The sequence below is a fragment of the Phodopus roborovskii genome, unplaced genomic scaffold (genome assembly GCF_943737965.1).
Source record: "Phodopus roborovskii unplaced genomic scaffold, PHOROB, whole genome shotgun sequence".
Lineage (NCBI taxonomy): Eukaryota > Metazoa > Chordata > Mammalia > Rodentia > Cricetidae > Phodopus > Phodopus roborovskii.
The window spans coordinates 13837009-13861784 of record NW_026125397.1 but is presented as its reverse complement, the minus strand read 5'-3'; the positions used below and the strand labels follow the sequence as shown (position 1 = coordinate 13861784).

General features: G+C 33.8%; 1 protein-coding gene across 1 annotated transcript in view; it reads right to left on the bottom strand.

Annotated features, from left to right (window-relative positions):
* Positions 1–24776, bottom strand: part of Trdn (triadin) — a 322095-nt gene that overhangs the window by 95177 nt on the left and 202142 nt on the right. Inside the window, exons 15-21 of the mRNA XM_051175313.1 lie at positions 19164–19193; positions 18255–18272; positions 14873–14905; positions 14736–14762; positions 11181–11207; positions 6624–6671; positions 2937–2981 (exon numbers count right to left, since the gene is read on the bottom strand). Of these exons, the coding sequence (XP_051031270.1) occupies positions 2937–2981; positions 6624–6671; positions 11181–11207; positions 14736–14762; positions 14873–14905; positions 18255–18272; positions 19164–19193 (228 nt within the window). The remainder of the gene's footprint in view (positions 1–2936; positions 2982–6623; positions 6672–11180; positions 11208–14735; positions 14763–14872; positions 14906–18254; positions 18273–19163; positions 19194–24776) is intronic.

Here is a 24776-nt window from a genome sequence, read left to right as displayed (position 1 = left end):
CCAGCAGGAAAAACCTTACACCTTACAAGGCCTCAATGTCATGCATAAGAGTGAATATAAACAATTTGCAAATGATTAATTTTTAACTATTTTCCCATTTCAGAAAGCTTACTCCAACCTTATTATTGAAACCTGAAATAACTGTCTTAACTGCTCTCTTCCTGTACCTCACAGTGCTTCTGTTGAACAACTGTTTTCCCTCGTTCAGCTAGTACTAAGAAAAGCACATCAGTCATTTCCTTTGGAGGAGAAAGTTGGAAAGACAGGGATTTAACATTGAAGGTCTATTTGGAAAAAAGGAACAGCAAAACACTCACCTTTGATGAATTAAATATCAACAAGTGAGTAGATTTTAGCAATGCGTATTACATCATTGAACCACAATGCACTCTCCCAAGACAGGGTACATGAATTATAATGATGCATTTCCGCATGGCAGCTCAATGCATTCAACATTTTTAGCTTTGGCACACTGGTTCCTCCCATAAGCACAGCCTTATCAGTCTTGAAAAACATTTATTGAGAGACATTCTGATACTTCTACAGACAACCTTGTGCGTCTCTTCCTAATGAAATGGCTTTTAAGTATAAGGCTATACAAAATGTTAACCCTCAAATCTATAATCTAGCAAACATAAGATATGCTTGAGAAAAATAAAAGTAACATAATACATTATAAACTAAAAAATAGAATAGCAAATTTTGGAGTCCTGTAGATCTTAGTCTTCATAGTCTCCCCTTTCTTGTATGTGATGGTATCTCCTTCTCTAAATTAGGTTCACCAGAAATTAATTCCACCTTTCCCAAAACTGCATTTCCCAATATAAAGTGGGGTTGAGTTAATGCATTCAGGCATAGCTGGGATGTACCTACATCCATCAGTTCAATGTGCACAGTTAGATTTAGAGAACACAGCACATTGAAAACCTCATAAGAATTACACAAACCATGATGTTTCCCCTAAAGAAATCCACAGGTTAAAACTTAAATTAATGAAAAGGTGTCTTTGATGATATTTAGTTGTTTAATGTATTATAAATTCATTTTAGATAATAGATATTTCTGAAATTAGCTAAAACTATGGAGGAGAGAAATGAAAACCGAGTTCTAAAACATCCATTTAAGAATAAATATTAGGATTCTATCATGCAACACATAGATCAAAGGCAGGAGTTTTTCTCACATGCAATCTCTCTGCTTTATTCATGTCTTAAAAATACCTATTTCTCTCACAAATTATTTGGCAGAAACATACTACCGCAAAAAAGGACAATAAGTATACATATACTATTTTCTTTTATGTTCATAATTTAAAAGATGAGAGGTCATCTTTAAACTTCAAACTTCAAACTGTTTCAAAATTATCATAAAACACATTTAAAACCGTTTTACAATTATTATAGAATCAATTGCCTTTGTTTTATATAAGCCTACAATCCAAAGCTTTCATGAATAAAACATAATTTTCATAAAATTGCAATGAAAATAATATGAAATAGGAAGTTCACACCTGAGTGAGCCATTGCCAATTCCAGAGAACATTAATGGGCTAATAAAAGTGACACTTTCACTTCCAGAAACAAACAGTGTCCCATGGGTCACGCTAGGCACCATTGCTGTCATAGTGTTGTACAACTTTCCACTGCCCTACTCTCTAGTCTGTCTACTTTTGACAAGCTGTAATGATTTTAAACATCCTGCTAGGCTGGTACAGTATTTGGTTGGCATGATTAAGAACTTATGGTCAATTCCGGAATCAGAAAAAAAAAAAAAAAAAAAAAAAAAAAGAAGAATAAAAGTAAAAGCAAGAACCTAAACAAGCTATGATAAGCATTGTTACGTCTAGCACACAGAAAACCATGCTCCTCAGTAAACTAATGCATGCTAATTTATCAAAATGGTTTTCATGAGAAAAGAGATCTAAATAAGTATATGTGCAATTTGGGAATTTATAATTGGTTGTACCCTTTAGACATATGATTTTTTTTTATTTGGGCTACACAGTGCCGTGTCAGAGAATCAGATTGGGAATGCCTGTCTTCAATTTGACTAAGAAATTTGAATATGGAAAGCTGCATAAATGAACAAACTGAAACACTACCTTGTTTGTGCTTTGTATTTCAGACACTAATGTAGGCACTGTCGCCCAAACAAAGCAGTCTGAAGTTTCACATTGATTCCAACAATTGTTCGTGCTACCCGGAGGCCAAAGAGAAATGGAAACACTTTATCAATATAATTATCATGTTGTTTTCACTATAAAAGTCTCTAAATCTCTTCACTTAGTTGAGCTGCAAGAATAAGCACACTATTGTTCGCAATGTTTAAAAGACAGTGTTCAAGAGCAATTTTAAATTATATACTGAGTGATATTGTAGTAAAACAACATTAACATATATATAAATTCTTCATGACTTTATGATGTATAATATTAAATTTTCAGGCCCTTTGGGTGAATCAACAAGCACAGTCATCATATAAAGTGTAATAACTTTTGCTACCATTTGTATCAGTATTTTAACTTAAACAAATTATTCTTAAAGCAATATAAACTACTTTTTATGTTTATTCTTTGGGCTGTGATCCGTGAGGTGGTATTGAAACAAAACAAACAAACAAACAAACAGAAAAGTATCTACATGTTACTAGCTCATTTTTGCATTATTAATCCTCTTCAGCATCTCCGCTGGTGTAATGAAGCAGTCAGTACAGGCTTCCTTTCTGAATTTATACTCAAAGCTTGATACACCAAAGAAAGACAAGGCCACATAGTCACCTCACATTCTCCCTGTCCAGAAAAGCATGCAAGGACATTGCTATGGTGCAAAAGATTTAAAGGTTACTGTCTTCGGCCTGTCTGTGTCCAGTGTTTTCCTCCTCATGTTGTTTTCTTTCTAAAGAAGATAATGTCAACCTGCTTCACTTTTTTTTTTTACCTTGCTCCACTGTCTTGGCTTTCTCTTCTTTCTTTCCGTACATAGCTGCAAAGCAAAGATAAGGTTTAAATAAGAATGTCAGCCTGGAATGTTTATTCTGCACATGAAAGCCTTTGGAAATGCATTCAGTATCAAATATCTAAACAAGCTCTTCTCTACTGCTTTTAAAATGTTTCTCATCTCTCTATAATGCGATTGAAATCTGTCTTAAATCTAATCTTAAAGAATTAGAATCAGAAAAGAGAAGCAGTAATCCCTTCCGTCTCCAGGCTGATTCTTCCACACTCTTTTCTGCTTTATTCCTTTATGCTTTTTTTTTAATAATATAAACAAGCTACAAAGAAATGCACTTGACATGACTATGATTAATTGACTTACAATCCAGGGTATTGCTTGAGTCACAGTATCTTACAGATGTCAACCAGATGCACCTTAAAATTCAAACTGTGTCTTCATCAACTGAAAGGAAGGTGCCACTATGCTTGAGAAGCATTTAAATATTAAACGAACCCATCCCACATCACAAGCAGCCAAAAGATTCCGATAAAGGAATCTTTTAAAGCACTGTAACCCATGAATCATGTTTTCCTTAAGATTTATTGCTCTCAGTCTAAGATTTGCTGTTTACCTAGCTAAGTGTCAGATGAGCAGAATATTTTCATACAAACTCAGTGCCTTCAGCTGAAGTAACTGATTTGAGAAAGAATCTTCAGAGAATTGGAACATCCACCAGATGAAGAAGCAGTGCAGAAATCAATAATGCCATCACAATAAACTCTACAGAGAGTTGCAAAGGGGAAAATGCAACTTTGAAATGAATAAATGAGTCTGCCACTGGCTTTACTCATTTTGGAAACAGAAGTGTTTCTTCGTTGGAGCCTCTCAAGGGATGCTACTTCCTGATGAAAGAATATGCAGCGCGGTGAATGTCAAAGCATTGTACTGGAATTCACTTAAACTAGAGGTCCAGCTTTTGTTTTAATCAAATGCAAGGTGTAATGATCATGTCAAACAATACTTGAAAGAAATCATCAGGCAAATAAAAATATCCATTGGGAACTACCTCTGAAGAAAGGAAAAGTGAGGGAGAGTGATCGAGGTAGGAAGACAGGAGGGGTCAATAAAGAATGAAGAAGAAAAAGCAAAGGAAGATGTGATCAACGTTGATATATATGCTTAAGTAATCCACACCACCTATAAATTAGTACACTTTAGCTTAGTTATGAAATTGTAGTTGAATTATTCTTAATTTTGTAACAATCATAAAACCAACAGTTTTCACTCCATCGTGTACTAAGTCAACTTGTAAACAAAACACCCATTAATTCAATTTTCTGTTTCTGTTTCATTGTGAGCGATTCTATAGTGGATGCCATAAGGCATAAAAGAATGACAAACGTGCTACATCTGAGAGAAAAAGAAATTTGCATACTAGTTAACATATGTGGAAATCGGCTTTAATGTTGTTTTGTAAATTTGCCAGTTATGTAAGTTCCTACCTGAGTATGTTCATGATAGCTTTGGAGTATCATGTGATTCTATTAAATCGTCCATTATTTGCCAAGCCAATATGTAGAACATATTTAGGACAATAATTCAGATATAAGATTACATAGCAAAGAATTTGGTTATAATGTCCTATATTTAAAAGTAGATTATACTTTTGTCACTTGTCTCTCAAAACTTACCGAGCAAGCTCATTCCAACAAAAATATTAGCCAAGTTATAAATTCAACACTTTTTAATTTTTTAAAAAAAAATGTTTTTCAGACATGGTTTCTCTATGTAGCTTTAGAGACTGTCCTGTCACAGATTCTGTAGACTAGGTTGGCCTCAGACTTACCAAGATCAGCCTGCCTCTACCTTCTGATGCTGGGATTAAAGCCATGTGCCACTACTGCCTGGCTAATTCATGATTTTCTCTGATGAGTTTCATAGCTGGTAGTGTGGTTTTGACTTCATATCATTATTTACTCTGATTTGTAGAAGATTGAGTTGCAAATTATGAATACTTGTATTTATCCCCTAAATACTTAAGGTAAAATGCCTCAATACATGCATGAATCCATAGCCAGTAGTTTAATATTTGCTTTTTAAAGCATTATAATATTCTTTCCCACAATCAATAATTATACTAAGATGATTATCTGCAATAAGATTGCAAAGGAAAAGTATCTACTGTTTTCTGGACACAGTGTTGATTTCATTGTTATCTACTGATTTGATTACACCTTATCTTCATTTTCCTTCTTGCTTTCAAATCCATCAATAAACTGAGTTTATTTACAGCATGTGAGATCCATATATCTATTCCCAGATTACTTTCTTATTGTCTGTTTAAACATTTAGCCTTTTCATAATACCATGATATCCCTCATTCTAAAACAACTGCATTTATTTACATCACACAATAGTAATGAGACATGCCAATTTCAAAATATGATACCACATAAAGCTATATTAATTTAGGCTTCTGTCACTTATGGTAAAATCATGTCAATTAAGTATAATACAATCACCAACAAATATTATATAAGTATGTATATGTGTACATACAAATGCATAGAACATGCACCAACTAACAGCAATGTATGAAATGTATTAATGGATATGGCAAATTATTTGTTCATATATAAAATGTTAGAAGAAGCATGTATAGAGGTGTCATGCATATTCTAATAGTTTTAAAATTTTTATGTACATATATAAAGTCATTTTTATAAAAACAAGTAATGTCATTTTAGTGGAACATGTGAGTAAGGGTGTGTATGTAGATTTTTGTGAGTGTGAACATATAATGATGGTTAGGCGTGTTAACTATTCCTCTGATAGTGTAACCAGAATGTATCCCTGGTGCACGAAATGACTTCGGGAGCACATTCCCCATGGATGAATACTCCCTTTGCCTAGAGGCAGGAGGAAGGGCCTAGTCCCTACTCCAAATGACTTGACAGATTTTGTTGATCCCTCCTGGAAGGCCTCACCCTCCCTGTGGAGTGGGTGGGGAATGGGATGAGGGGGGGTGGGTCAAAGGGCATGGGAGGATGGAAGGGAGGGGGAACTGGGACTGGTATGTAAAATAAGAAAACTAATAAAAAAAGGAAAAAAGTTTAACTGAAAATAAATAAATAAATATATTCCTATGATGTTTATGTCACAAAAAATATTTCTATGAGATACTTTTAAAGACATTGTTATAATTACTTCTCTTGAAACTGCACATTTTGCTTCTCAAAGGAAAACTGCCCTATGTCAGCATTTCACGGAATATATTTCTTGATCTTATACTACTGTCATACAAAATGAACATTTTCATGTGAGTTTTCTCAGGCAAATTTGAATTTGTTCAATACCTGATCTTTTAAAGTAGTGTCCAAAAGCCATATGGGTGACTGAAATCATATTGAGTTTAAGCAACATATTTATAAAATTTTTCAAAAACTGTATTTCAATTTGAATATACTTGCAAACATTAATTCATAGCTCTAGAGGACCAGGACTAACAGCATTAGAGAAATAAAATAAAATAAAAAAAAACATGGTTAGTGTAGGTGCTACAAATATCATGCAACATTTGTTTCTATCAGTAAAAGAGCAGACTAAGTAGACAAAGCTCTTCTTGCCACACTACACAAAGAATAAATTAGAAGGTTCAGAATAATTTATAGTCATATCAGCTGTGTTTACCCTTTTTGGTTGAGGCAGCATCAATCTCTTCTTTGGATCGTTCAGCTTCTGAAAATTCAGTTATTTGAAGAATAAGCAACAGATATCAGAGTTTTCAGAATAATAACATATAGTGCTCTAGTCAGGCAAGAACACAGACAAGCAAAGTTTAAAATGCAGATAGTTTCTGAGAAGCAGAAAAGCAAGCTATAGAGAAAGCTAAACTACAAATACTTTTTGTCATTTTTGCTCTTTTATTAACCCTCTGTAAACTCCCTTTCAAGATATAACTCTGTGACATCAAAATTGTATTCTTATGTAAGTAGTAGCAATAAAAAGTGACTTATTCCTCAGAAAGTGATATTAAAGTATGTGTATATAGTCACAGTTTAAGTGATTTATGAATGTTATGGAAGAATATATAATGCCGTTTTTTGGTCAGTCTTCAATTATGTATATGATGAAGAATATTTGATCTAGAAAGCTGATAGTGTATGTGCTTTTAGTATTAGTTAAAATATTATAAACATTCAAGTCAATTGTTGCTTCAAGAAATGGTAACCATTTTAAAGGCAAAATTTTTGCTGTGAGGGTGTTATCTGAATATCTTGTAAGGAACCTGCACTAAAGATAAAATATGGAATATTATTCCTAGAACAAATATTCCACTTCAAAGTGAAAATAGACAATGCTTTGTACAATTTGTGGGGGTTGGGGAAGAAAATAATGATGAAATAATAAATCTTTGTAATGCTTTTCATCTCATTTTATAAACATCTCATTATTTGAGGTTGTTCATTATTGTCATATTTTTATATATTTATCACTTGTTATACTATCTAATGACAATGATCTTAATTTTACCATTATAAAATACATTGATTATAAATTTATGTCCTGAAATTTTCATATAGAGTTTAAAAAGTCTCACTGCATTTCAAGAAAATATCTATATGTTTCTCCATTTGTATATGAACTTTTAATTAACTTTTCTCATCTAGTCTAATGGAATTTCTTCTAAGAGCCAAAGACTGCCTAACACAAACCTAAGTACCAGACATGAGAAGCTCTCTTTTGAATTGTTGGCCAGAGATGTCTAAGTTATTCCCAAAGCATACAACCTGCTTCTTGTCACTGGCTACCACCAAGAGGTGGAAAGTAAATCCCTATGCTGAAGACACCATGCACTGCAGAGACAGGATCCAGAGGGCTCTTGAGCTAGAAATTGACCTGAAGTTTCCCTCCCTGATGTCTAGTTTCCATGGCACCATAAGGTATCATGAAAACTTTTCAATAAGAAACAATCAATATCCTCATAGACATCTGATGCCTATGAATCACATCAATGACCAGCATGGCATGACATCCTTACAGTTGTGGTAGTGGCACACATACCTCGGCAGTAACCAATGGCTCTGTAATTGGACTTAATATTCACTCAACAAGAGAAATTGCATGCCTGGTATTGGAAGCCTATTAACTTTTTAAGAAATCATGGTTACTGAAGGAGAATCTACAACCACTAATTTATTAAACAAGAGTAAGACTATATTCCTTATTTTTTTTCAGAGATAGTTCAATGGTATTCAAATAAATGATACAATATCTGGATATAAATGCCTCTAAATACTGTTTCAATGATAAATACCTAAATTCAACATTCTCTTAATTTTCAGTGCAGTACACTTGTTCCCAAATAATTCTGGAGTGCTTAGTAGAAGAGGAGATTGTCCTTCACAATACATATCAGGACACTGAAGTAAGTTAGATGGATCAGCCTTTGCATGTTGGCCAAACATATAAAAATATGTGCAGTGGTAAAAATCAGAGGGTAAAAAATGTTTGATGGTAAATTTCTTGTTCATAACTCAATTGATTGGAGGATAATTTCAAGTAATGTGAACTATGTGATCTATGGCCTTGAATTAGTAAGTGTGGAAAGAATTAACTATAGCAATATTTCCAAAGATCTTCAACACACTGAGGTTTGGTGTGACCATTCGTAATAAAATAGAGATGCTGCCCTCACATTTTATAGTAATTGGTGTGAATTAATGTCCTTTTGAAGATTTACTATGAATGTTATTACATATGTTACAAAAGCAATACTCTAAAATCACACCTGTTAACTAATCATATTGTCAATCTCTGTACTATTATATTCAATGTTCAAAGTGTATAAGCACATGTGACTTCATGGAGGAAAAAAATGTGTGTTTGGAGATGTTTTGGGCTTGCACCTGGTTGGAAAAAAGAATCTATATCAGCTTTCAGAAGGTCTAAATATAGGATTGACATGTTTGTGTTATTCAAGAAACTCTCCCCCATACCACCTTCTTCTCAGGACATTGTAGGGGCATTATGATCCCGTAGGTAGTACTATATCATTTAAAGTTGGAGAATAGTACTTTTCTCAGGTTCATAGTACCCACAACAACCTCCACTACAAATCGATAAGTGTTTTTCCTACAGTGATATTAATTATTCTCCAGGAGCTGGGTGGATGGTTCCTCCCTACTAACTCAATCTCCCTTCTAGTTATGAATTCAGTGTTAATGAAAAATAATTTCCCATAGTTTTTCTTCTGTCAGTGTCACTTTCCTTAATAATTCATTGTCATCTTATTGAATCACATACCTGTTTTATGTTATTTTATTATGTTTCTAACTGTCTTATATACTCTTATGATTTAAAGTAACATAAAACCCTATTCCAGATAATCCAGTAGTTACAAACTGTACAACATAATATTGGCAAGTTAAAAACTTTTCAAATATCCATAATTTATAGAATTTTCACCTTAGCATTAACCTTATGGCCATTGACTGTCTATAGTAACTGTATAAAATCTGTTTTATGATTTCATTATCAAAAAAGACCAACTCCTAGATAAATGTCTGGTCATAATTATATTAGATAATTTAAAGAATCAAGAGCTTGTGAATATTTTAAAATAATTTTGTGGTGAAGAATAATATTCATGCCAAGACCAAAGGTTTCAATCTTATAAAGGGTTGCATACTAACTCTTTTAAAATTTTATATTGGGTTAAAAAAATTTGGCAAGCTACTTTACTAGTTTACTGCAAAAGACGCTTAGCTCTTCAAAATATGATTGGACAGTACTGCACAGATGGACATAATTCCAGGTTTTATTCTTGTGGATGAATATTTTTATCTGTAAGTCACATTTCCTAGTGAGAAATGTTTATTTTCTGAGTAATTTTCAGCCTAAAGTTTTCGATGTGCAATGCAAAATTATCAGTTTCACTTTGTGCACTTCCTTGATTATGCATTTCCATGGCTTAGCATACTAAACAATCTATAACACAAAGTTCAGTTAGCCCTACATCCAAATTTACTTACTGTTTTGCATGAAAATATAAACAAAATTATAGGTCATGAAAAATTACTTTTTCGTTTTTTTAAGTGTGTGTGTGTGTGTGTGTGTGTGTGTGTGTTCATGATTTTGGTGTTCATTGATGGCATAAGAGGACATTGGATACCCTGGAACTGAAGCTATAGGCAACTGTGAATCAATAGGGGTGCTGGGAACTAATCTCAAGAAATCAAGCCTTCTGGAAGAACAGCAAGTGTTCGTAACTACTGAGTTATATCTCTAACCCTAAACTACTGTCTTTTTAAAAAATGTCTTTGTGAACAATTGAAATTGCAGTGTTCTGTATTTTAAAAAAAAATAACATCAAGCTATCTAATATTTTTCGATTATTCTGTGATATATCTCTTAATGATATGCTGTTTATAAATTAAAACATTAAATAAAACACAGGTCTCCATTATATATCAGCACCAGGATCAATATGCATGCATCATTAACAGTAAACAAAAACATAAATGCATTCTATAATGTATGCATCACATATTCTACCATTCATCTTATACAAAAAGCATAATGAAATTAGTATTTTCCTAAAAGTAAATGCCTTATATTGTGCATAATATTTATTAATAACAGTATTTATTAATAATTCTGAAATAACTATTTTATCAAATAAAAAATTAATGAGCAGCAAATCAGAATTTCTCCCTAATAATGTTATAAAATCTGCCATTGAGCATCTGTCATGATAAGTTTACAGAAAAATATCCTCATCTGAGGATATAAAAATTTAGAAAAGTGAAATTCTACAATATAAATTTCAATAACATTTTAGGAAGGCTACATTTCATTGAAAATTTAACTGTCATGGTAGACAAATTGTTTAGTAGATTGATCAAGTGTTAATCATTGGGATCCTTAAATAATTAATTAGATAATGCATAAGGAAGTGAATTAGTTACAAATTGTATAGGATGCGAAAAAATATGTAACTGAATGCAGAAATTATGATCTAAATAACTGAAAACTCAGAAAGCAATGCTCTCTGAAGAAATTTTCACAAGAACAAATACAGAAAATGCCAGATGAGTTATCTTGCATATTATTTCATCATAACAATTAATCATATAGAAATGTGGAAAAGTGAGACTTATAATCAGTGTTAGAAGGGTCTGCAGAAGAAATGCAAATGAGTAAGCTGCTAAATATGCTCCTCTTATCAAGATTTGTTCAACATACTTGTTTTCCCATGTTTTTCACTCGGAGCTGCAATAACAACAGAAAATCAGGTCTTCATTAATTAATAGTCTACTTTTATTTAAAATAACTTTGATTTTTAGTATGTGGAAGATGACAAGTATTGGTGGAAACTGAAGAAAAACAAATCTGAGGAGAAATATAGCTTTGCAATTTTCTTTGTTATGCTCTAACAGGAATTTCAAAGCCCTAAGATTTGGGAGGCACTACAGGGTGAGCTCACTTACCCTTCAGAAATTGATCATGCCCCATTTACTCTACCTTCAAAAATTATCAAGGGGCTTCCTGATTGCTTCTGTGTTTAGATAAATGTATTTTCCTAAATCTATGATTTTCTCCAAAGCATAAATTAATTTTATAAATCATCCAGTAATTCTTTTATTTATTTCTTTCCTTCCTTCCTTTCTTCCTCTCTCACTCCCTCCCTCTCCTTCCCTCCCTTTCTTTAATTCAACCATGAGCAGTTTTCCCTTCCTGTTTTCCTCCCATTCCCTTCCCACTTCTCCTGATCCCCCATCCCTCAATCCACTCTTCTCTTACTATACAGAAAGTGGTAGACCTCACATGGGTATTAACAAAGTATGGCATATAAAGTTGCAGTAAGATTATATTATATAAATTATATTAATTTATATTAAGACCAAACAAGGCAATCCAGTATGAACAATAGGTTCCCAAGAGCCAGCCAAATATTAAGGAAAACTGCTGTTCCCATTGTTAGGAGTTCCACAAGTAGACTAAGTCATGCAACTGTCACATATTTGTAGAGGGCCTAGGTTGGTTCCATGCAGGTTCCCTGGCTGCTGGTTCAGACTCTGTGAGTAGTGCCCAGAAGCCCAGGTTAGTGTTTCTATGGGTTTTCTTGTGATGTCCTTGACCTCTCTGGATTCTACAATTCTTCTTTCCTCTCTTCATCAGGATTCCTTGAGCTCAGGCTAATAATGTTTGGTTGTGAATCTCTGCATCTACTTACATCCGCTACTGGATGAAGGTTCTCTGATCATAGGAGAAGGCCAGTTTAGTATATGTATCCATTATTATTTGGATTCTTAGCTGGTGTTATCCATGTAGATTCTTGGGAGTTTCCTATTTTCTTTAAATATGTCTAAGTAGCCAGGCATGGTAGTGCACACCTTTGATCCAAGGGTTGGGAGGCAAAAGCAAGGGCATCTATGTAAGTTTGAGGCCAGCCTTGTATACATAGTGAGTTTCAGGAAAGACAGAGTACATAGAAAGACATTATCTCAACACCTTACTAGAGGGAACTATTATAGGTTTAAAGAGAAATCTGGCACTAGGGACATGGTCAGAGATCCACAAAGAAGACTTCAACTAAGAATCTAGGCAGTAGAAGAGATGCTGCCTTAGATGCCCTTTCCTTATAATGAGATTTATTGCCTTATGCCACCCTAGAACCTTCTTCCAGTAGCTGATGGAAATGGAAGCAGACACCCACTCCTTAGCAATGAGCCGAACTCCTGAAATCCAGTTGTAGAGAGGGAGGAGTTATGAGCAAAGGGGTCAAGACCAGGCTGGAGAAACCTACAGAAATAGCTGACCTGACCAAGTGAGAACACAGGGACCCCAGTCATAAAGCTTGGGAACAAGCATTTGATCAAACCAAGCCTTCTGAATGTGAGTGCCAGTTAGGAGGCCTGAGTAGTCTAGGGTATCTCTGACAGTGGAACCACTATTTATCTCTAGTGCACAAAAGGGCTTTGGGAGTCTATTCCCTATGGATGAATACTCTTTCAGCCCAGATACATGAGGGTCGGCCTAGGCACTTCCCCAAATGATGTGACAGACTTTGATGATCACCCATGGAAGGCCTCACCATCCTTGGGAAGTGGGTGGGTGGTGGGTTGGGGGTCGGTTCGGTGGGGACATGAAAGGATGGGAGGGAAAGGAAACCGGGATTGATATGCAAAATAAGAATGTTCCTAAATTGAATAAATAAATAAAAAGAGAGATGTTATCTATAAAATCAAAGCAAAACAAAATGAAAATCCGTAAGTATTAGTAAGCTGGTGCAGTGCATTCACCCCTTGAGATATGCATATATTGATTACAACTAGACCTTTGTAGTTAGTGGTAATACATGGCAGTAACACTAATCTGTTGCTCATATCAATATTGTGTATACTTCTGCATGTTTTCCATATTTTATAATCTATTTTGACTTCCAAATATGTGTATAAATATGAGTATGTGTTTGCTATCTTACTGTAGGAATGCACCCTCTGAATAATTGAGCTCCACTCTATAATGTGACAAAACATTCCATTTTTAAGTTGTAGTACCTTGACTGCTAATATGAAATAAAGGAACATGCTATTATTTCATTTTTTTAAATTATGTATCTGAAAATTACTCAGTTTTTATACTTTAGAACCAATTATTCTATTTCATGTTCTTCTATTCTAATAAACTATTATCAAGTGCCCATTGTTTATTTGGAATTACAACAGGCATTTTTTGAGAATCTGTATCCTCTATCTTCTGATGATTTAAAACCCAGAAAGGAAAAGGGAATTATACCAACATATTAAAATCTATGATAACAGTAAGAAAATAATGCTATTGAAGTAGTAAAAAGATGCCTAAGATGAGATTGCCCATCTCAGGAAGTATTACAAATTTGAACAAAGAATGGGAAATATAGATTCTAACAGTTATTTCAAGGGGCTGTAGATATGCTATACTTTAGCAGTACTCACTTGGCTATTGACATAATATTAAAAGAACATTGCTTCATTCTAAATACAAGTAAATGTAATATTAGCAGCTGAGAGACAGTAATTGAAGTGATGTTGGACTGCGTACATGCACATTCCTTGCACATACACAAGTCTTCCCCTCTACACTCTCCAAGAGTTTCAGCTTACAAAGCTTGTACACTCACATCTTGTAACACACATCTTCACCTCTTATACACGTGGAGGGGGAGAGGGAGACTTATACACGGGGAGAGAAGGTGGGAGGGAGGGATGGACAGGGAAAGGGAGAGGGAATGGGGATGGATATGTAAAATAAAAATAAATAAATAAGAAAAGAGAGAGAGAGAGAAAGAAAGCAGGCTAGACCCAGCAGTCATCAGTATCTTCATACTGCCTTGAGTTCCTTTTCCTTGATGGACTATACCTTTGAACTGTGAGATAAATAAACCCTCCTCCATAAGTTGCATTTGTCTGGGTGTTTTTCCAGCAGTACTGATTCTCAGACATTGCCCAAATGGATGCACAGGATCTTACCAAGATGTAGATTCTGACTTAGTCATTCTGGAGGGAGAGCAGACTCTGATTGTTTCAACCTCTCAGAGGATCTGATACTGTTAGTTCATGGGCACATGTTCAGCAACAAATGAATAACAGAGCATGTGATTTCCCTCCCCTCAGACTATATTGATATTGATTCTGTCTAGAGCTTAGAAAACAGTGAGATGGTCACATTTCCTGCCTTCACCCTGCATTGCCTTTGTTCCCCCATCTCAGGCTTGGCTTCAGGTAAAATTATATGAGTTCCTACAGTCTTACTCACCTGGGTGTTCCTTTTTTGGTGACTTTGCTGGGTGAAACAAGAAAAGAAGGGGTCAACAATCTGTGATACTCATTAAAATTCACTATTCAAGTACCAATTAAATCATTTAAAATTAGAGAAATGTTAAAAATAGTTACCGGATTCTATGGGCTTTTCTTTCCTTTCCTGTTCTAAAACATTATCACTGTTAATACTATTTTACTTTTATGTTTTCCAAATAAGATTTTTTTAAAGTAAACAAACATGCATCACTGATGCTAAACCACAGTAACTCACAAATGTAACAAAATGATTAAAGTTTCACCCTCAGGAGAGCCCTTTCTCCCTTGTTGATCGAGTGTGTTCTCCAAGCACAGCACTGAAATATTTTAAATATTAGGGGTTTTTTTGAAGTAGAAACCAGAAAAATAATATAGATTCCTTAAGTACAGAAATCATTAAGCTTGCTCTTATATTAATTTGAACTAAAGTTCAGATACAATGTAAGCCAGTGGGAGCAAACATACTTGCCTGGTTGCACAAGATGTTACACTAGAACCCTTTTAAGATGGCTCTTCCTTCCAAGACCACCCTTATCCACATTCTATGAGAAAAAAGTCACAAGTCTAGCCTTCTGATGACCTATTAATAAGGACTATTTTTCTTGAAAGTGCAGGCAATAATTTAATAGAAAATGCTATTGTTGTTTGTGTTTCTATTCTTGTTTTGACTTGACAACTTGTAAATTTAATCAAAAGTAGGTCCTCAAGCAATGATAACATATAAGCCCAGTGAAGCAAAGAGAGACAGAGATTTCTTAACATTTTTATCTCCTGAATACGATCTGAAGATAGGGAGATATTTACATTGAAATAATTTTATAAACCCAATTTTAGGAAGAAAGAGTGTCATAGAATCTTCTCTGGCCAATTCATCAAGCTCTCCATGCAAGACTTTGTTCACCAGACCTGTACTGAATTATGCAGTTTAGGCAATTCACTCTGTTCTAATACAATTGCTGGCAGTAAAGTAAATAAAACAAATAGTTTGACCAAGTATTGAAAGCAAAAATAAAAGTGTGTGGCTTAACTAAACTAAACTGAACACATTCCTATAAGTCCAAGTGACAATTAACTAGGCACTCAGTTTTTTTTTTTTTTATTTTCTTTGAACATGTTTTTATTTTAAATGTTTAAGTGATTTGCCAATATGTATGCATGCATGCCGTGAGTGTCATGTGCAAAGGGGGCATCATATTCCCTAGAACTGGAGGTAAATATAGTTGAAACCTACCATGTGGGTGATGGGAGCCAAACCTGGTCCCCTGAAAAAGCAGCAAGTGTGCTCAACCAACAAGCCATCTGTCCAGCTTCTGAGAATATTGTTTAACTAACAGCTGAATCATTAGTTGAAATATTTAAAGATATTTATATTTATAAATTGATGACAACAAAACAATTCACTGGAGTTGAATTTCAGCATTTGTCAAAATCAAATACTGGCTATATGTATCCAAAAACAAGATATCAGCTCCTCTCTTACAAAGCTATTATACATATATTTGATAAGTACTTGTTTGAGTTGGAATACTACATAAGAAAACACATTCATTAGTGTGCATTATATGTGGTATTACAGGATGTAATTATCCAATCACCTTAAAATATAAATCAATTTATCTCTAAATCCTAAAGGGACTGATAAACACTGGCCCTATCTGAATTTTATTTTAAACATATATTTTTATACTAAAAATTTCAAGACTGTGGGATTTATGAAATGTTAATATACTTTCTTTCTTTTCTGTCATCATTTAATTTTAGCCTATAAGTAGAAAAGTCTTTTAAGTTATAATAACTATATTACTTTAACACTAAATATGATATTAGGGTATATAACTGAATATAGCAATCTTAAATACAAAAAAATTTAAACCAAAGAAATTAAAGACTCAATAATAGTAATAAGGCGAAATTCTACTTGACAAATCAGAAACAACAGCTTAATTTGAAAGTAATTAATAATTATTTTTAAGGATGTGACTTCATCTCCAAACTACTATAAAAGTAACAATCTATAACCCTTCTCATGAAGGAAGGAGTTGGTTGTAAATGAACATCTGGGAGGGAACATTTTTTCACTAAATGCATCAGTGCCCTAAAGGTTGCCAAGAGGATGTGGTATGTCTGCAGAAACTTTTAAATCACAGAAGTGAAGGCCATAAACAAGCAAACAAACCAACAAATTATAAATGAAATATATTTGCATTTTTCAAAAGTACATTGAACAATTAATTGTGAATGATACTTAAGAATTGGATACCTAACAATTTTATTCCAACGAGTTTATAATTCTTGAAGGGAGATTGACTAGGAACATGCCAAAATATTTGTAGATTACAAGAAGAAAGATAATAGGGAAGAGTGAAGAAATCAACAGCCATTGAGTGTTTTTTAAGAATAGAGCATTGACTAGATCACAATACTAAATATACCCAGGCCTAAATAATTTAATAGCATTTTCAAATCCATGATTGACTTTGTTTATGCAGGTGCAGTGGTTTATGGTGTGGTTTCTATATCCCTTCTCCAGATCTCACGGGAGCTGTGTACACTCATCAATCCAGGCCTGGAACATATACTTCTCCAAAGATAAATTGCTCCCTCTGGCTGATTTGTAGTATAATGTCATGTTTCTTTCCACAGGACATTTTAGAGTAGTTTTTCTTTTGTTGTTGTTGTTTTTTGTTGTCATTATTTTGTTTTGTTTTGTTTTTTGACAGAATGTTTCAGTGTCCTAAGTTTGGGTACAACCAAAATATGAATCATTTTTTTAAGCTGACTACATTCTAAAGAACAATTTGTTAATGCCAATGGAATCATATTGCTAAAAGTATGGTAATTTTTAAAGCTGAGTAATGTTAAATTGTCCCCTAATTTATATCTGTTAAGCATATCTTACAAACCTGGAGGCCTATAGCTTTACTGAACTATTGGCAAGCAATTTCTACAGTATGTTGAATAACTGTGGATGAACCTTGAGAAATGGATCCCTAGCAATTTTGTTGCAATGATCTTACAGTGCTGGTAGGTAGATGTAATGTGAACATGCCAAGGTATTTGTAAAAGAAAACAGGGAAGAATCTCGAAAACAACACCCACTGAGAGTTTTCTAAAAATGGATGAATGACTAGATGACAACGCTACACTTATACAAACATATCGTGGGCATCAGTGGGATGCAGTTATGGTAGAAAATTACAGGCTTTATTAGCTATCCACATTAAGTGAGATGGGGTGTGAGAATTCTTGCTATAGTTTCTGCAATACTCTGACTTTCAGTTTACCTATACTCAAGTGTACAAAAAAATCAACAAATAATATAAAACCTCTAAAATAAAATAAAAAAATAGTCTCTACATGCATTAAACCCAGAAATTTGAAATACAAACACACAAGCACCAGCAAGCCAAATCCATAGTAGCAGTGGCAGCATGTTTGCACAAACATGTTTGCACAGACATTGCATGCATTTCCTTACTTTTTCCCTTGGGTTGTTCTGTTGAAATAGAAGCAGGGAATCATTATTCTTATAAGATTTTGAGGTACATTTGCCTCAAAACAATGACTAGAGTGCAGTTTCCCCAACCCACCTCCCCATTATATCTCCTTTTGAATTCCATAGTGATTCTTGCTTTGAGGTATCACTAATTATATACCAGGTGGGTCTATAACTTTACTGACAAAAACATCATTCAACAATGAAGAGGTCTACAATTATTCTGCTTAATGATCTGAACTAGTTATTTCTGGTATTCTTAACACACAAAAGTAAACACCTTATCCATGCATAATTTCGGAAGACAGAGGGTGCATTTGCCAAATGGGTCATGATTGCAGTCAGGATAAAAAAAGGTATACTGCAATTCTTAACTTACGTTACAAGATATAGATTAAACTTGTATATTTGATATGTAACATTTTCAGTGTCACAAAAAAAAATCATATCTTTGCAAAATTTCCTGATAGGTAAATACAAGTAATACATTATTATTGTTATTTGCTATTGTTATTATTGGTGTTTTATGTTTACTAGAGGTTGAGCATGTAGTGTTACACATGAAGTACAAGTTTGCTGTCCTGGAGCTACAGTTCCAGACTCTTTATTTTTGTTACTATCAAATACTTCTCATGGCAATATAATCAAAGATTTCTCTGTCTCTCTCTCTCTCTTTCTCTCTCTCTCTCTCTCTCTCTCTCTCTCTCTCTCTCCTCTCTTACTTCCTTGACCTTTCTCTCTTCTTCATTTTTTTCTACTCCATATACAGATTTTTATTTTAGATGTATGTTTTAGGAATAAAATGCTCTTTAAGGGCTCATTGAGTACCAAGTACCAGAGCCCCACCCAAATAACATACAAAACACAAAGTATGTCAAGTATTCCTTTTACCTTCTGGAGTTTTTTTCATTTTCTTTGAATCTGGAAATGCAAAGATAAATCATTGATAATGTAGATATGATTAAATTAAAAAATACATGGTTAGCAATAAAATTTCCATACCTCAAAAATATTGACTAATAGTATGATTAAAAGAGAGTGTTTAAGGGTAAACTACCCTGTTTTCCAAAGCATGAGCATTATGAGTCAAGAGGTCCTTTCTAAAACATTAAACATACAAAGGAATATAATCCAAAATGTCTATATCTATTTTTCATTGATAATTAACTGTGCCTAGAGTAGTTGGTAAATTCATAATAGGAACTCAACATGAATATGTATACAGTATGTTTCTGAAGATGATTAAAGTCCATAACATTAACTTTTAGTTCCATATTTGTTCTGTCTGTGGTGATCCAGGTGAAATTTCTTGTACATTATTCAATAATCAACACACACATATTCAATGATTTCCACTATTGTAAAAGTTAAATGGCTTGATATTGCTTACTGCTTACTTAACAAAATATGTTTAAAACTGTTGCCTAAAACTGTTATTCTTTGGTCAATACATAATTATTTTAATTTTATTAGAGGGACCTTCAACCTAGAGAAAGGAAAATTGTTATTTAGTGTATAGAATTTCTGTTCTCATCATTTGGGAATAAGAACAAGAGAGTTTTGAACATGATTATTTTAGAATGTGACACCTTAGTTAACATTTTTTACTTCAAATATCTTATTTCTTATTTTAAGTTAAATTTTAAATTTTTATTACTGAAATACAATCATAATAATAAATGATATTTGTTGAAAAAGGTTAGGCACATTGTTTCTTGGCTGATACGTATCTTCATGTGAACCTAGAACAATAGATTGGTATAATTTTAAGATCCTGGGTGGTCTGTGATGCTGTGGTATTATGGCTTCATTTCCATGCACAGTGAGTGATCTGACATAATGGAAAGTTGACAATATATTTCTGCTTATTAAAGCTACTCAGATTGTGTACACAGTTTTATGTGGGGGGAAGATAGCCAATACAGGTAACAATTTCGTATATTTCTATAGAATTGTTAACTGGAAATACATTATAAAAAAGCAACACGGGAAAGAACCCACCCATCATAGAAATTAGCTTGCTGTTTAGCACATACATTTCTAGAATGTGAACTCACAAGTGAATATGTGAGAAGATGCTTCTTGAATGACAATGGGTTTAAGCTGCAAATCATGGAGAAGTTAAATATTATGGGGAGTTGGTTTAAGAATTTGTGCTAAATTTGCATGAAAGAAAAAGGTGCAGTCATTATAGCGATGCTTTTCAAATTATGTCACAATCTTAAAAGATATTGTCCAAATTAATTGATGCTGTTGTGAGGCAACTAAAAGGCCTACAATATCGGATCATTGCTATTTTTAATCTGTCTGTCTTCTCAGTTCTATGTATCAATGATAAGTTGTATTAGATATCTATGTAGTAAGATAATGAAGTAGAAAACTTGAAATAAATTGAAGTATAGCTATATAATAGAAAATAACATGTGATTTAACCAAGATCTTCAAGTGCATTTGTTTACGGAATAGACTTCTGTGCTAAAATTTACTTAAAATGGTATAAAGATATATTACTTGGTTACAAACAACAGATGTTAACCCCACAATGGCATCCTCTATCAAGGTTAGTTTTTCTCTTGTTCTTCCCACTCTGTCCTTCTTCCAATTCAAACTTCCTGATCCTCATGAGAGGTTGGATATATGAGCAAAGGAGTCAAGACCATGTTCAAGACACTCACAGGAACAGCTGAACAGAGCAAGGAGGAACTCTCTGACTCCAGACTGATAGCTGAAGAACCTACATGGGACTGAACTGGGCCCCCTGAATGTGGGTGACAGTTGTGGGGCTTGAACAGTGGAACAAGTATTTATCACTATGGCATGAACTGGCTTTTTGGAGCCCATTCCCTATGGAGGGATAACTTGATTAGCCTGGATCCAGCAAGGAGGCCTTGGTACTGCTTCAAATTCTATGACAGATTTTGATGATTCCCCATGGGAGGCCTGACCCTCTCTGAGGAGTGGATGGGGGTGGGGTGCAGAGCAAGCAGGTGGGTAGAGTGTGAGGAAGTTAGCAAGGGGGAATTGTGATTGGTATGTAAAATAAGATTGTTTTTAAAAATAACAAACATAAATAGAAAAAAGCAATAGATGAACAATCCTGGAAGTGATAAATATGAAAAGTATGTTCCTTATACTTGAAAGATCACATGCTGACCCCAAAGGATGATGATTAGTGATAGCCATTAATATTTATTAAATGTCATTATGCCCTATTCCATACCATCATTTTTTCTGTTTGTGATTTTAATACTGTCTAGGTTTATTGGCAAACATTCTTCCCTGAAGACCTACCACTCTGTTAATATGGTTGTGCATTTTCTGATGGAGACTCTCAAATCTGTGGCTTATAAGCAGTGATGTTCCTCACTGCTCACTCCATAATTCATTCATCTTTACTAATACATCTGGTTGAGTGTATTGCATTTATTCTAAGGCCAGAAGTGCATGAAACACCAACTTACATGAAAGGGGGAAATTAGCTATGGTAATATATTAACAGTGATAATGAAGTACTTGTCTTCTTGCCTAATTTACATCTTCCTTCATTGGTAGCACCAGGCATTCTATCTGTGTTTCAAAAGACGTTTGAAATAACAATTCTTTATTGACAGAAATGGAGAAGATTTGCATATTCAAGTCTACTTGCAATAGTTCTGGTAGCAGTGTATCTCATCTGGCCTAGTCCCTAGTGGAGTTCCATATTCCAGAAGAAAAAGAGGAGTTCTTAAAATTCTTGTCTCAAGAAATTCAAGTACTTTTCAAGTATCAGCTAGTAGTTACACATACTCTTCAGCTGACATAGTCTGTAGTTAGTAATAACTTCTAGTTATATCATAATATTTTTGTACACTGGTTTCTATGGAAATGATTCGATCATGTGTTCTGACATTAGTATCTCACCCTGTTTTGGTGTGGGAGAAGGACAGCATGAGGCAGTCACACTCAGCTAGCTTTAATTTTTTTTTTGTATAAAAGTAATATATTTTCTCAGTCTCAAAGGACATCCCATGCCTGACCCCTGGAATTATTCAGTCTTTGGTCTTGGGTTTGCCACATTCTATGCCTGACAGCAAGGATGGAAAGCAAATGTGAAGGTGGATGTGAGAATTTTGGTTCTGGGTTAAGGTAAGTAGCATGTTCCATATTCATGGTAGAATCATTCAGTATTATAAACAGCTACTGATTTAAACCTTTTAATTAACACAGTTGAATATTTTACAATGAATAACTAGTATAGGCAGGATATTTATTTCTCTTATAGTTTTAAATATTTTCATTTCAGGAATCCTTTAAATGCCTAACAATCACTAAGGACCGCAAACGGCTTCTATTTATGTTTTAATTGATGTTCATAACTTTAGAGAGTAAGCTTAGAACATTTCAAACATACTTATGAATTACTAAACATAATAAGTCTTTTACAATGAACATTAATATCACACTTTACGGTATATTTAATTCTTTTGACAAAAAATAGTGAGATGAATGACTATACAATTTATGTGTCTGTCAATCTTGTTAATAACTGGCCTAAGTAGGTTTGGTTTATCTGCCTAGCCATTTGGGCTCTTTCAACGTCAGAATCTTTTAGCTTCTGGAAGATTCCAGTAAACATTCATGTGAGAAGGAGAAAGAAGAACACAAAATGCATTTATATTTTTAGGACGATGTTTTTGGTTGGGGGACTATGGAAAGGGTGTCAGAGATTCTCTGAGGTCACTGAGCACTAACAAGTCTGGTTTTAGAAGTAATGACCCTGGTTGACCTGGGAAACTGGTAAGAACAATATGAAAGCACAGTGCCATGAAAGCAGCAACTCCACTGCTGAAGACTACTTAAGAATACATTTTAATTTCTTTAGGAAGAATGGAGTAAATAAGTGGTCAATGAAACCAAAGTGTGAAAAGATTGAATGTCAGGGGCCAGTGAAAACTTGCAACTTAGTTTAACATATAGCAGAGTCCTGGAGTTCATAAGATGACTCTTTCACTTTTTTTTTAAACAGTTGAATTTTCATGGGAAAAAGTATCAATCTATTCTAAATATCACATACTGGATATGGAGAATTTCTCAAGAAAATTGCTTTGAGGTATTTTAGCAAGAAAAAAACACAACTAGAAAATGTCCTAGGGGCATAAGAACAGGAGAGGGACAATCACTCAGCTTAAATATATGAAACTATCATGTGGCTGTTGTTTCATATACCATAATTTTCTTAATATTTTGATTTTAGTGGTAATGAATTAAAAGAGTAATTTTTAAATAAAAAGAAATTATCATAATGAGCTCACAGAAACACAACACAGTTAAATTTGTTTGTATGACTACCTGAAAGACAGTTATTAATATTACTTCTTTACCCAAATTAAATGATAAATTGATTTGTTATTGAGATCCTATAGCAATAAAAATCAAACAAACATTTTTGAGGTATTACTCTGTACACCAACTGTGCTGGGAACTGACTACTTCTTTGTTCTAATGATATTTCTGATGACTTCCTAAAATGTTTATAGCAGAAGTGAACATGGATGTCATCATTTACAAGAAAATGTGAAAAGACTTACTACATTTATATGGAGAATTCATGATGATTGCATCATAAGAAACATAGTCATTTGTCTAGTGGTTTTTATCATAACTTTATGGGTTCTTTCTCCTTAAAATAATAAGCAAGATTTGTTTGGCTTTATTTTCAGTGTATATTAACTCTTAGTTTTCTGTTAATAGAAGCAAAATATGAACCCCAAGATACTGTGATCAGGTAAAGTTCTAATGAAATTAAGTATAAAATATGACCTTTGCTTCCTTCTCTCTTTCTCTGATCAGATGAACACTAATTACCAGTGTTTTCCTATATCCGCATGCTATTTGTCATAAAAAATGAGCTCACATTAATTATCAATTGTAGAACCTTCTGCACATGTTTTATGAGAGTCCATTAGAAACATTTTCCAGAAGAGGAAGATAAGAGCTAGTCTTCTCTCCTCACAAGCTTCACTAACCATAGCCAGACTTCATCATGTCCACAGACCTCTATGTGCGTTCTCTCTCTCTCTCTCTTTCTCTTTCTCTCTCTCTCTTTATATATATATATATATATATATATATATATATATATATATATATATATATATTTACTTTAGAATAGTTACTATTGTAAAAAATACCTTCTCAGTCTTTTTGACATATGAACTGCCCCAAACCCTTTGGAGTATAACCATTATTTTTTAAAAAAAAAGACAGCACTCTCTGGAAGAGAAGCCTGAGTCCAATATGTGCCCATTATGAGATAAATGGCCTAATCATACCGATCACCATAGATCAGTATCTTCCAGGAGTTTTGGCTGGTTCATCATGGAACACAATCTTCCAGGCTTGTGGTTTCTGTGCAGTTGTGTTCTCTATCCTTCTGTTAATAATATACTTTTCTCTGATGACAACAGTCTTGAACGAATATAACTATATGAATTTAATAATCTATTCAGTGTAATTTTAACGGTA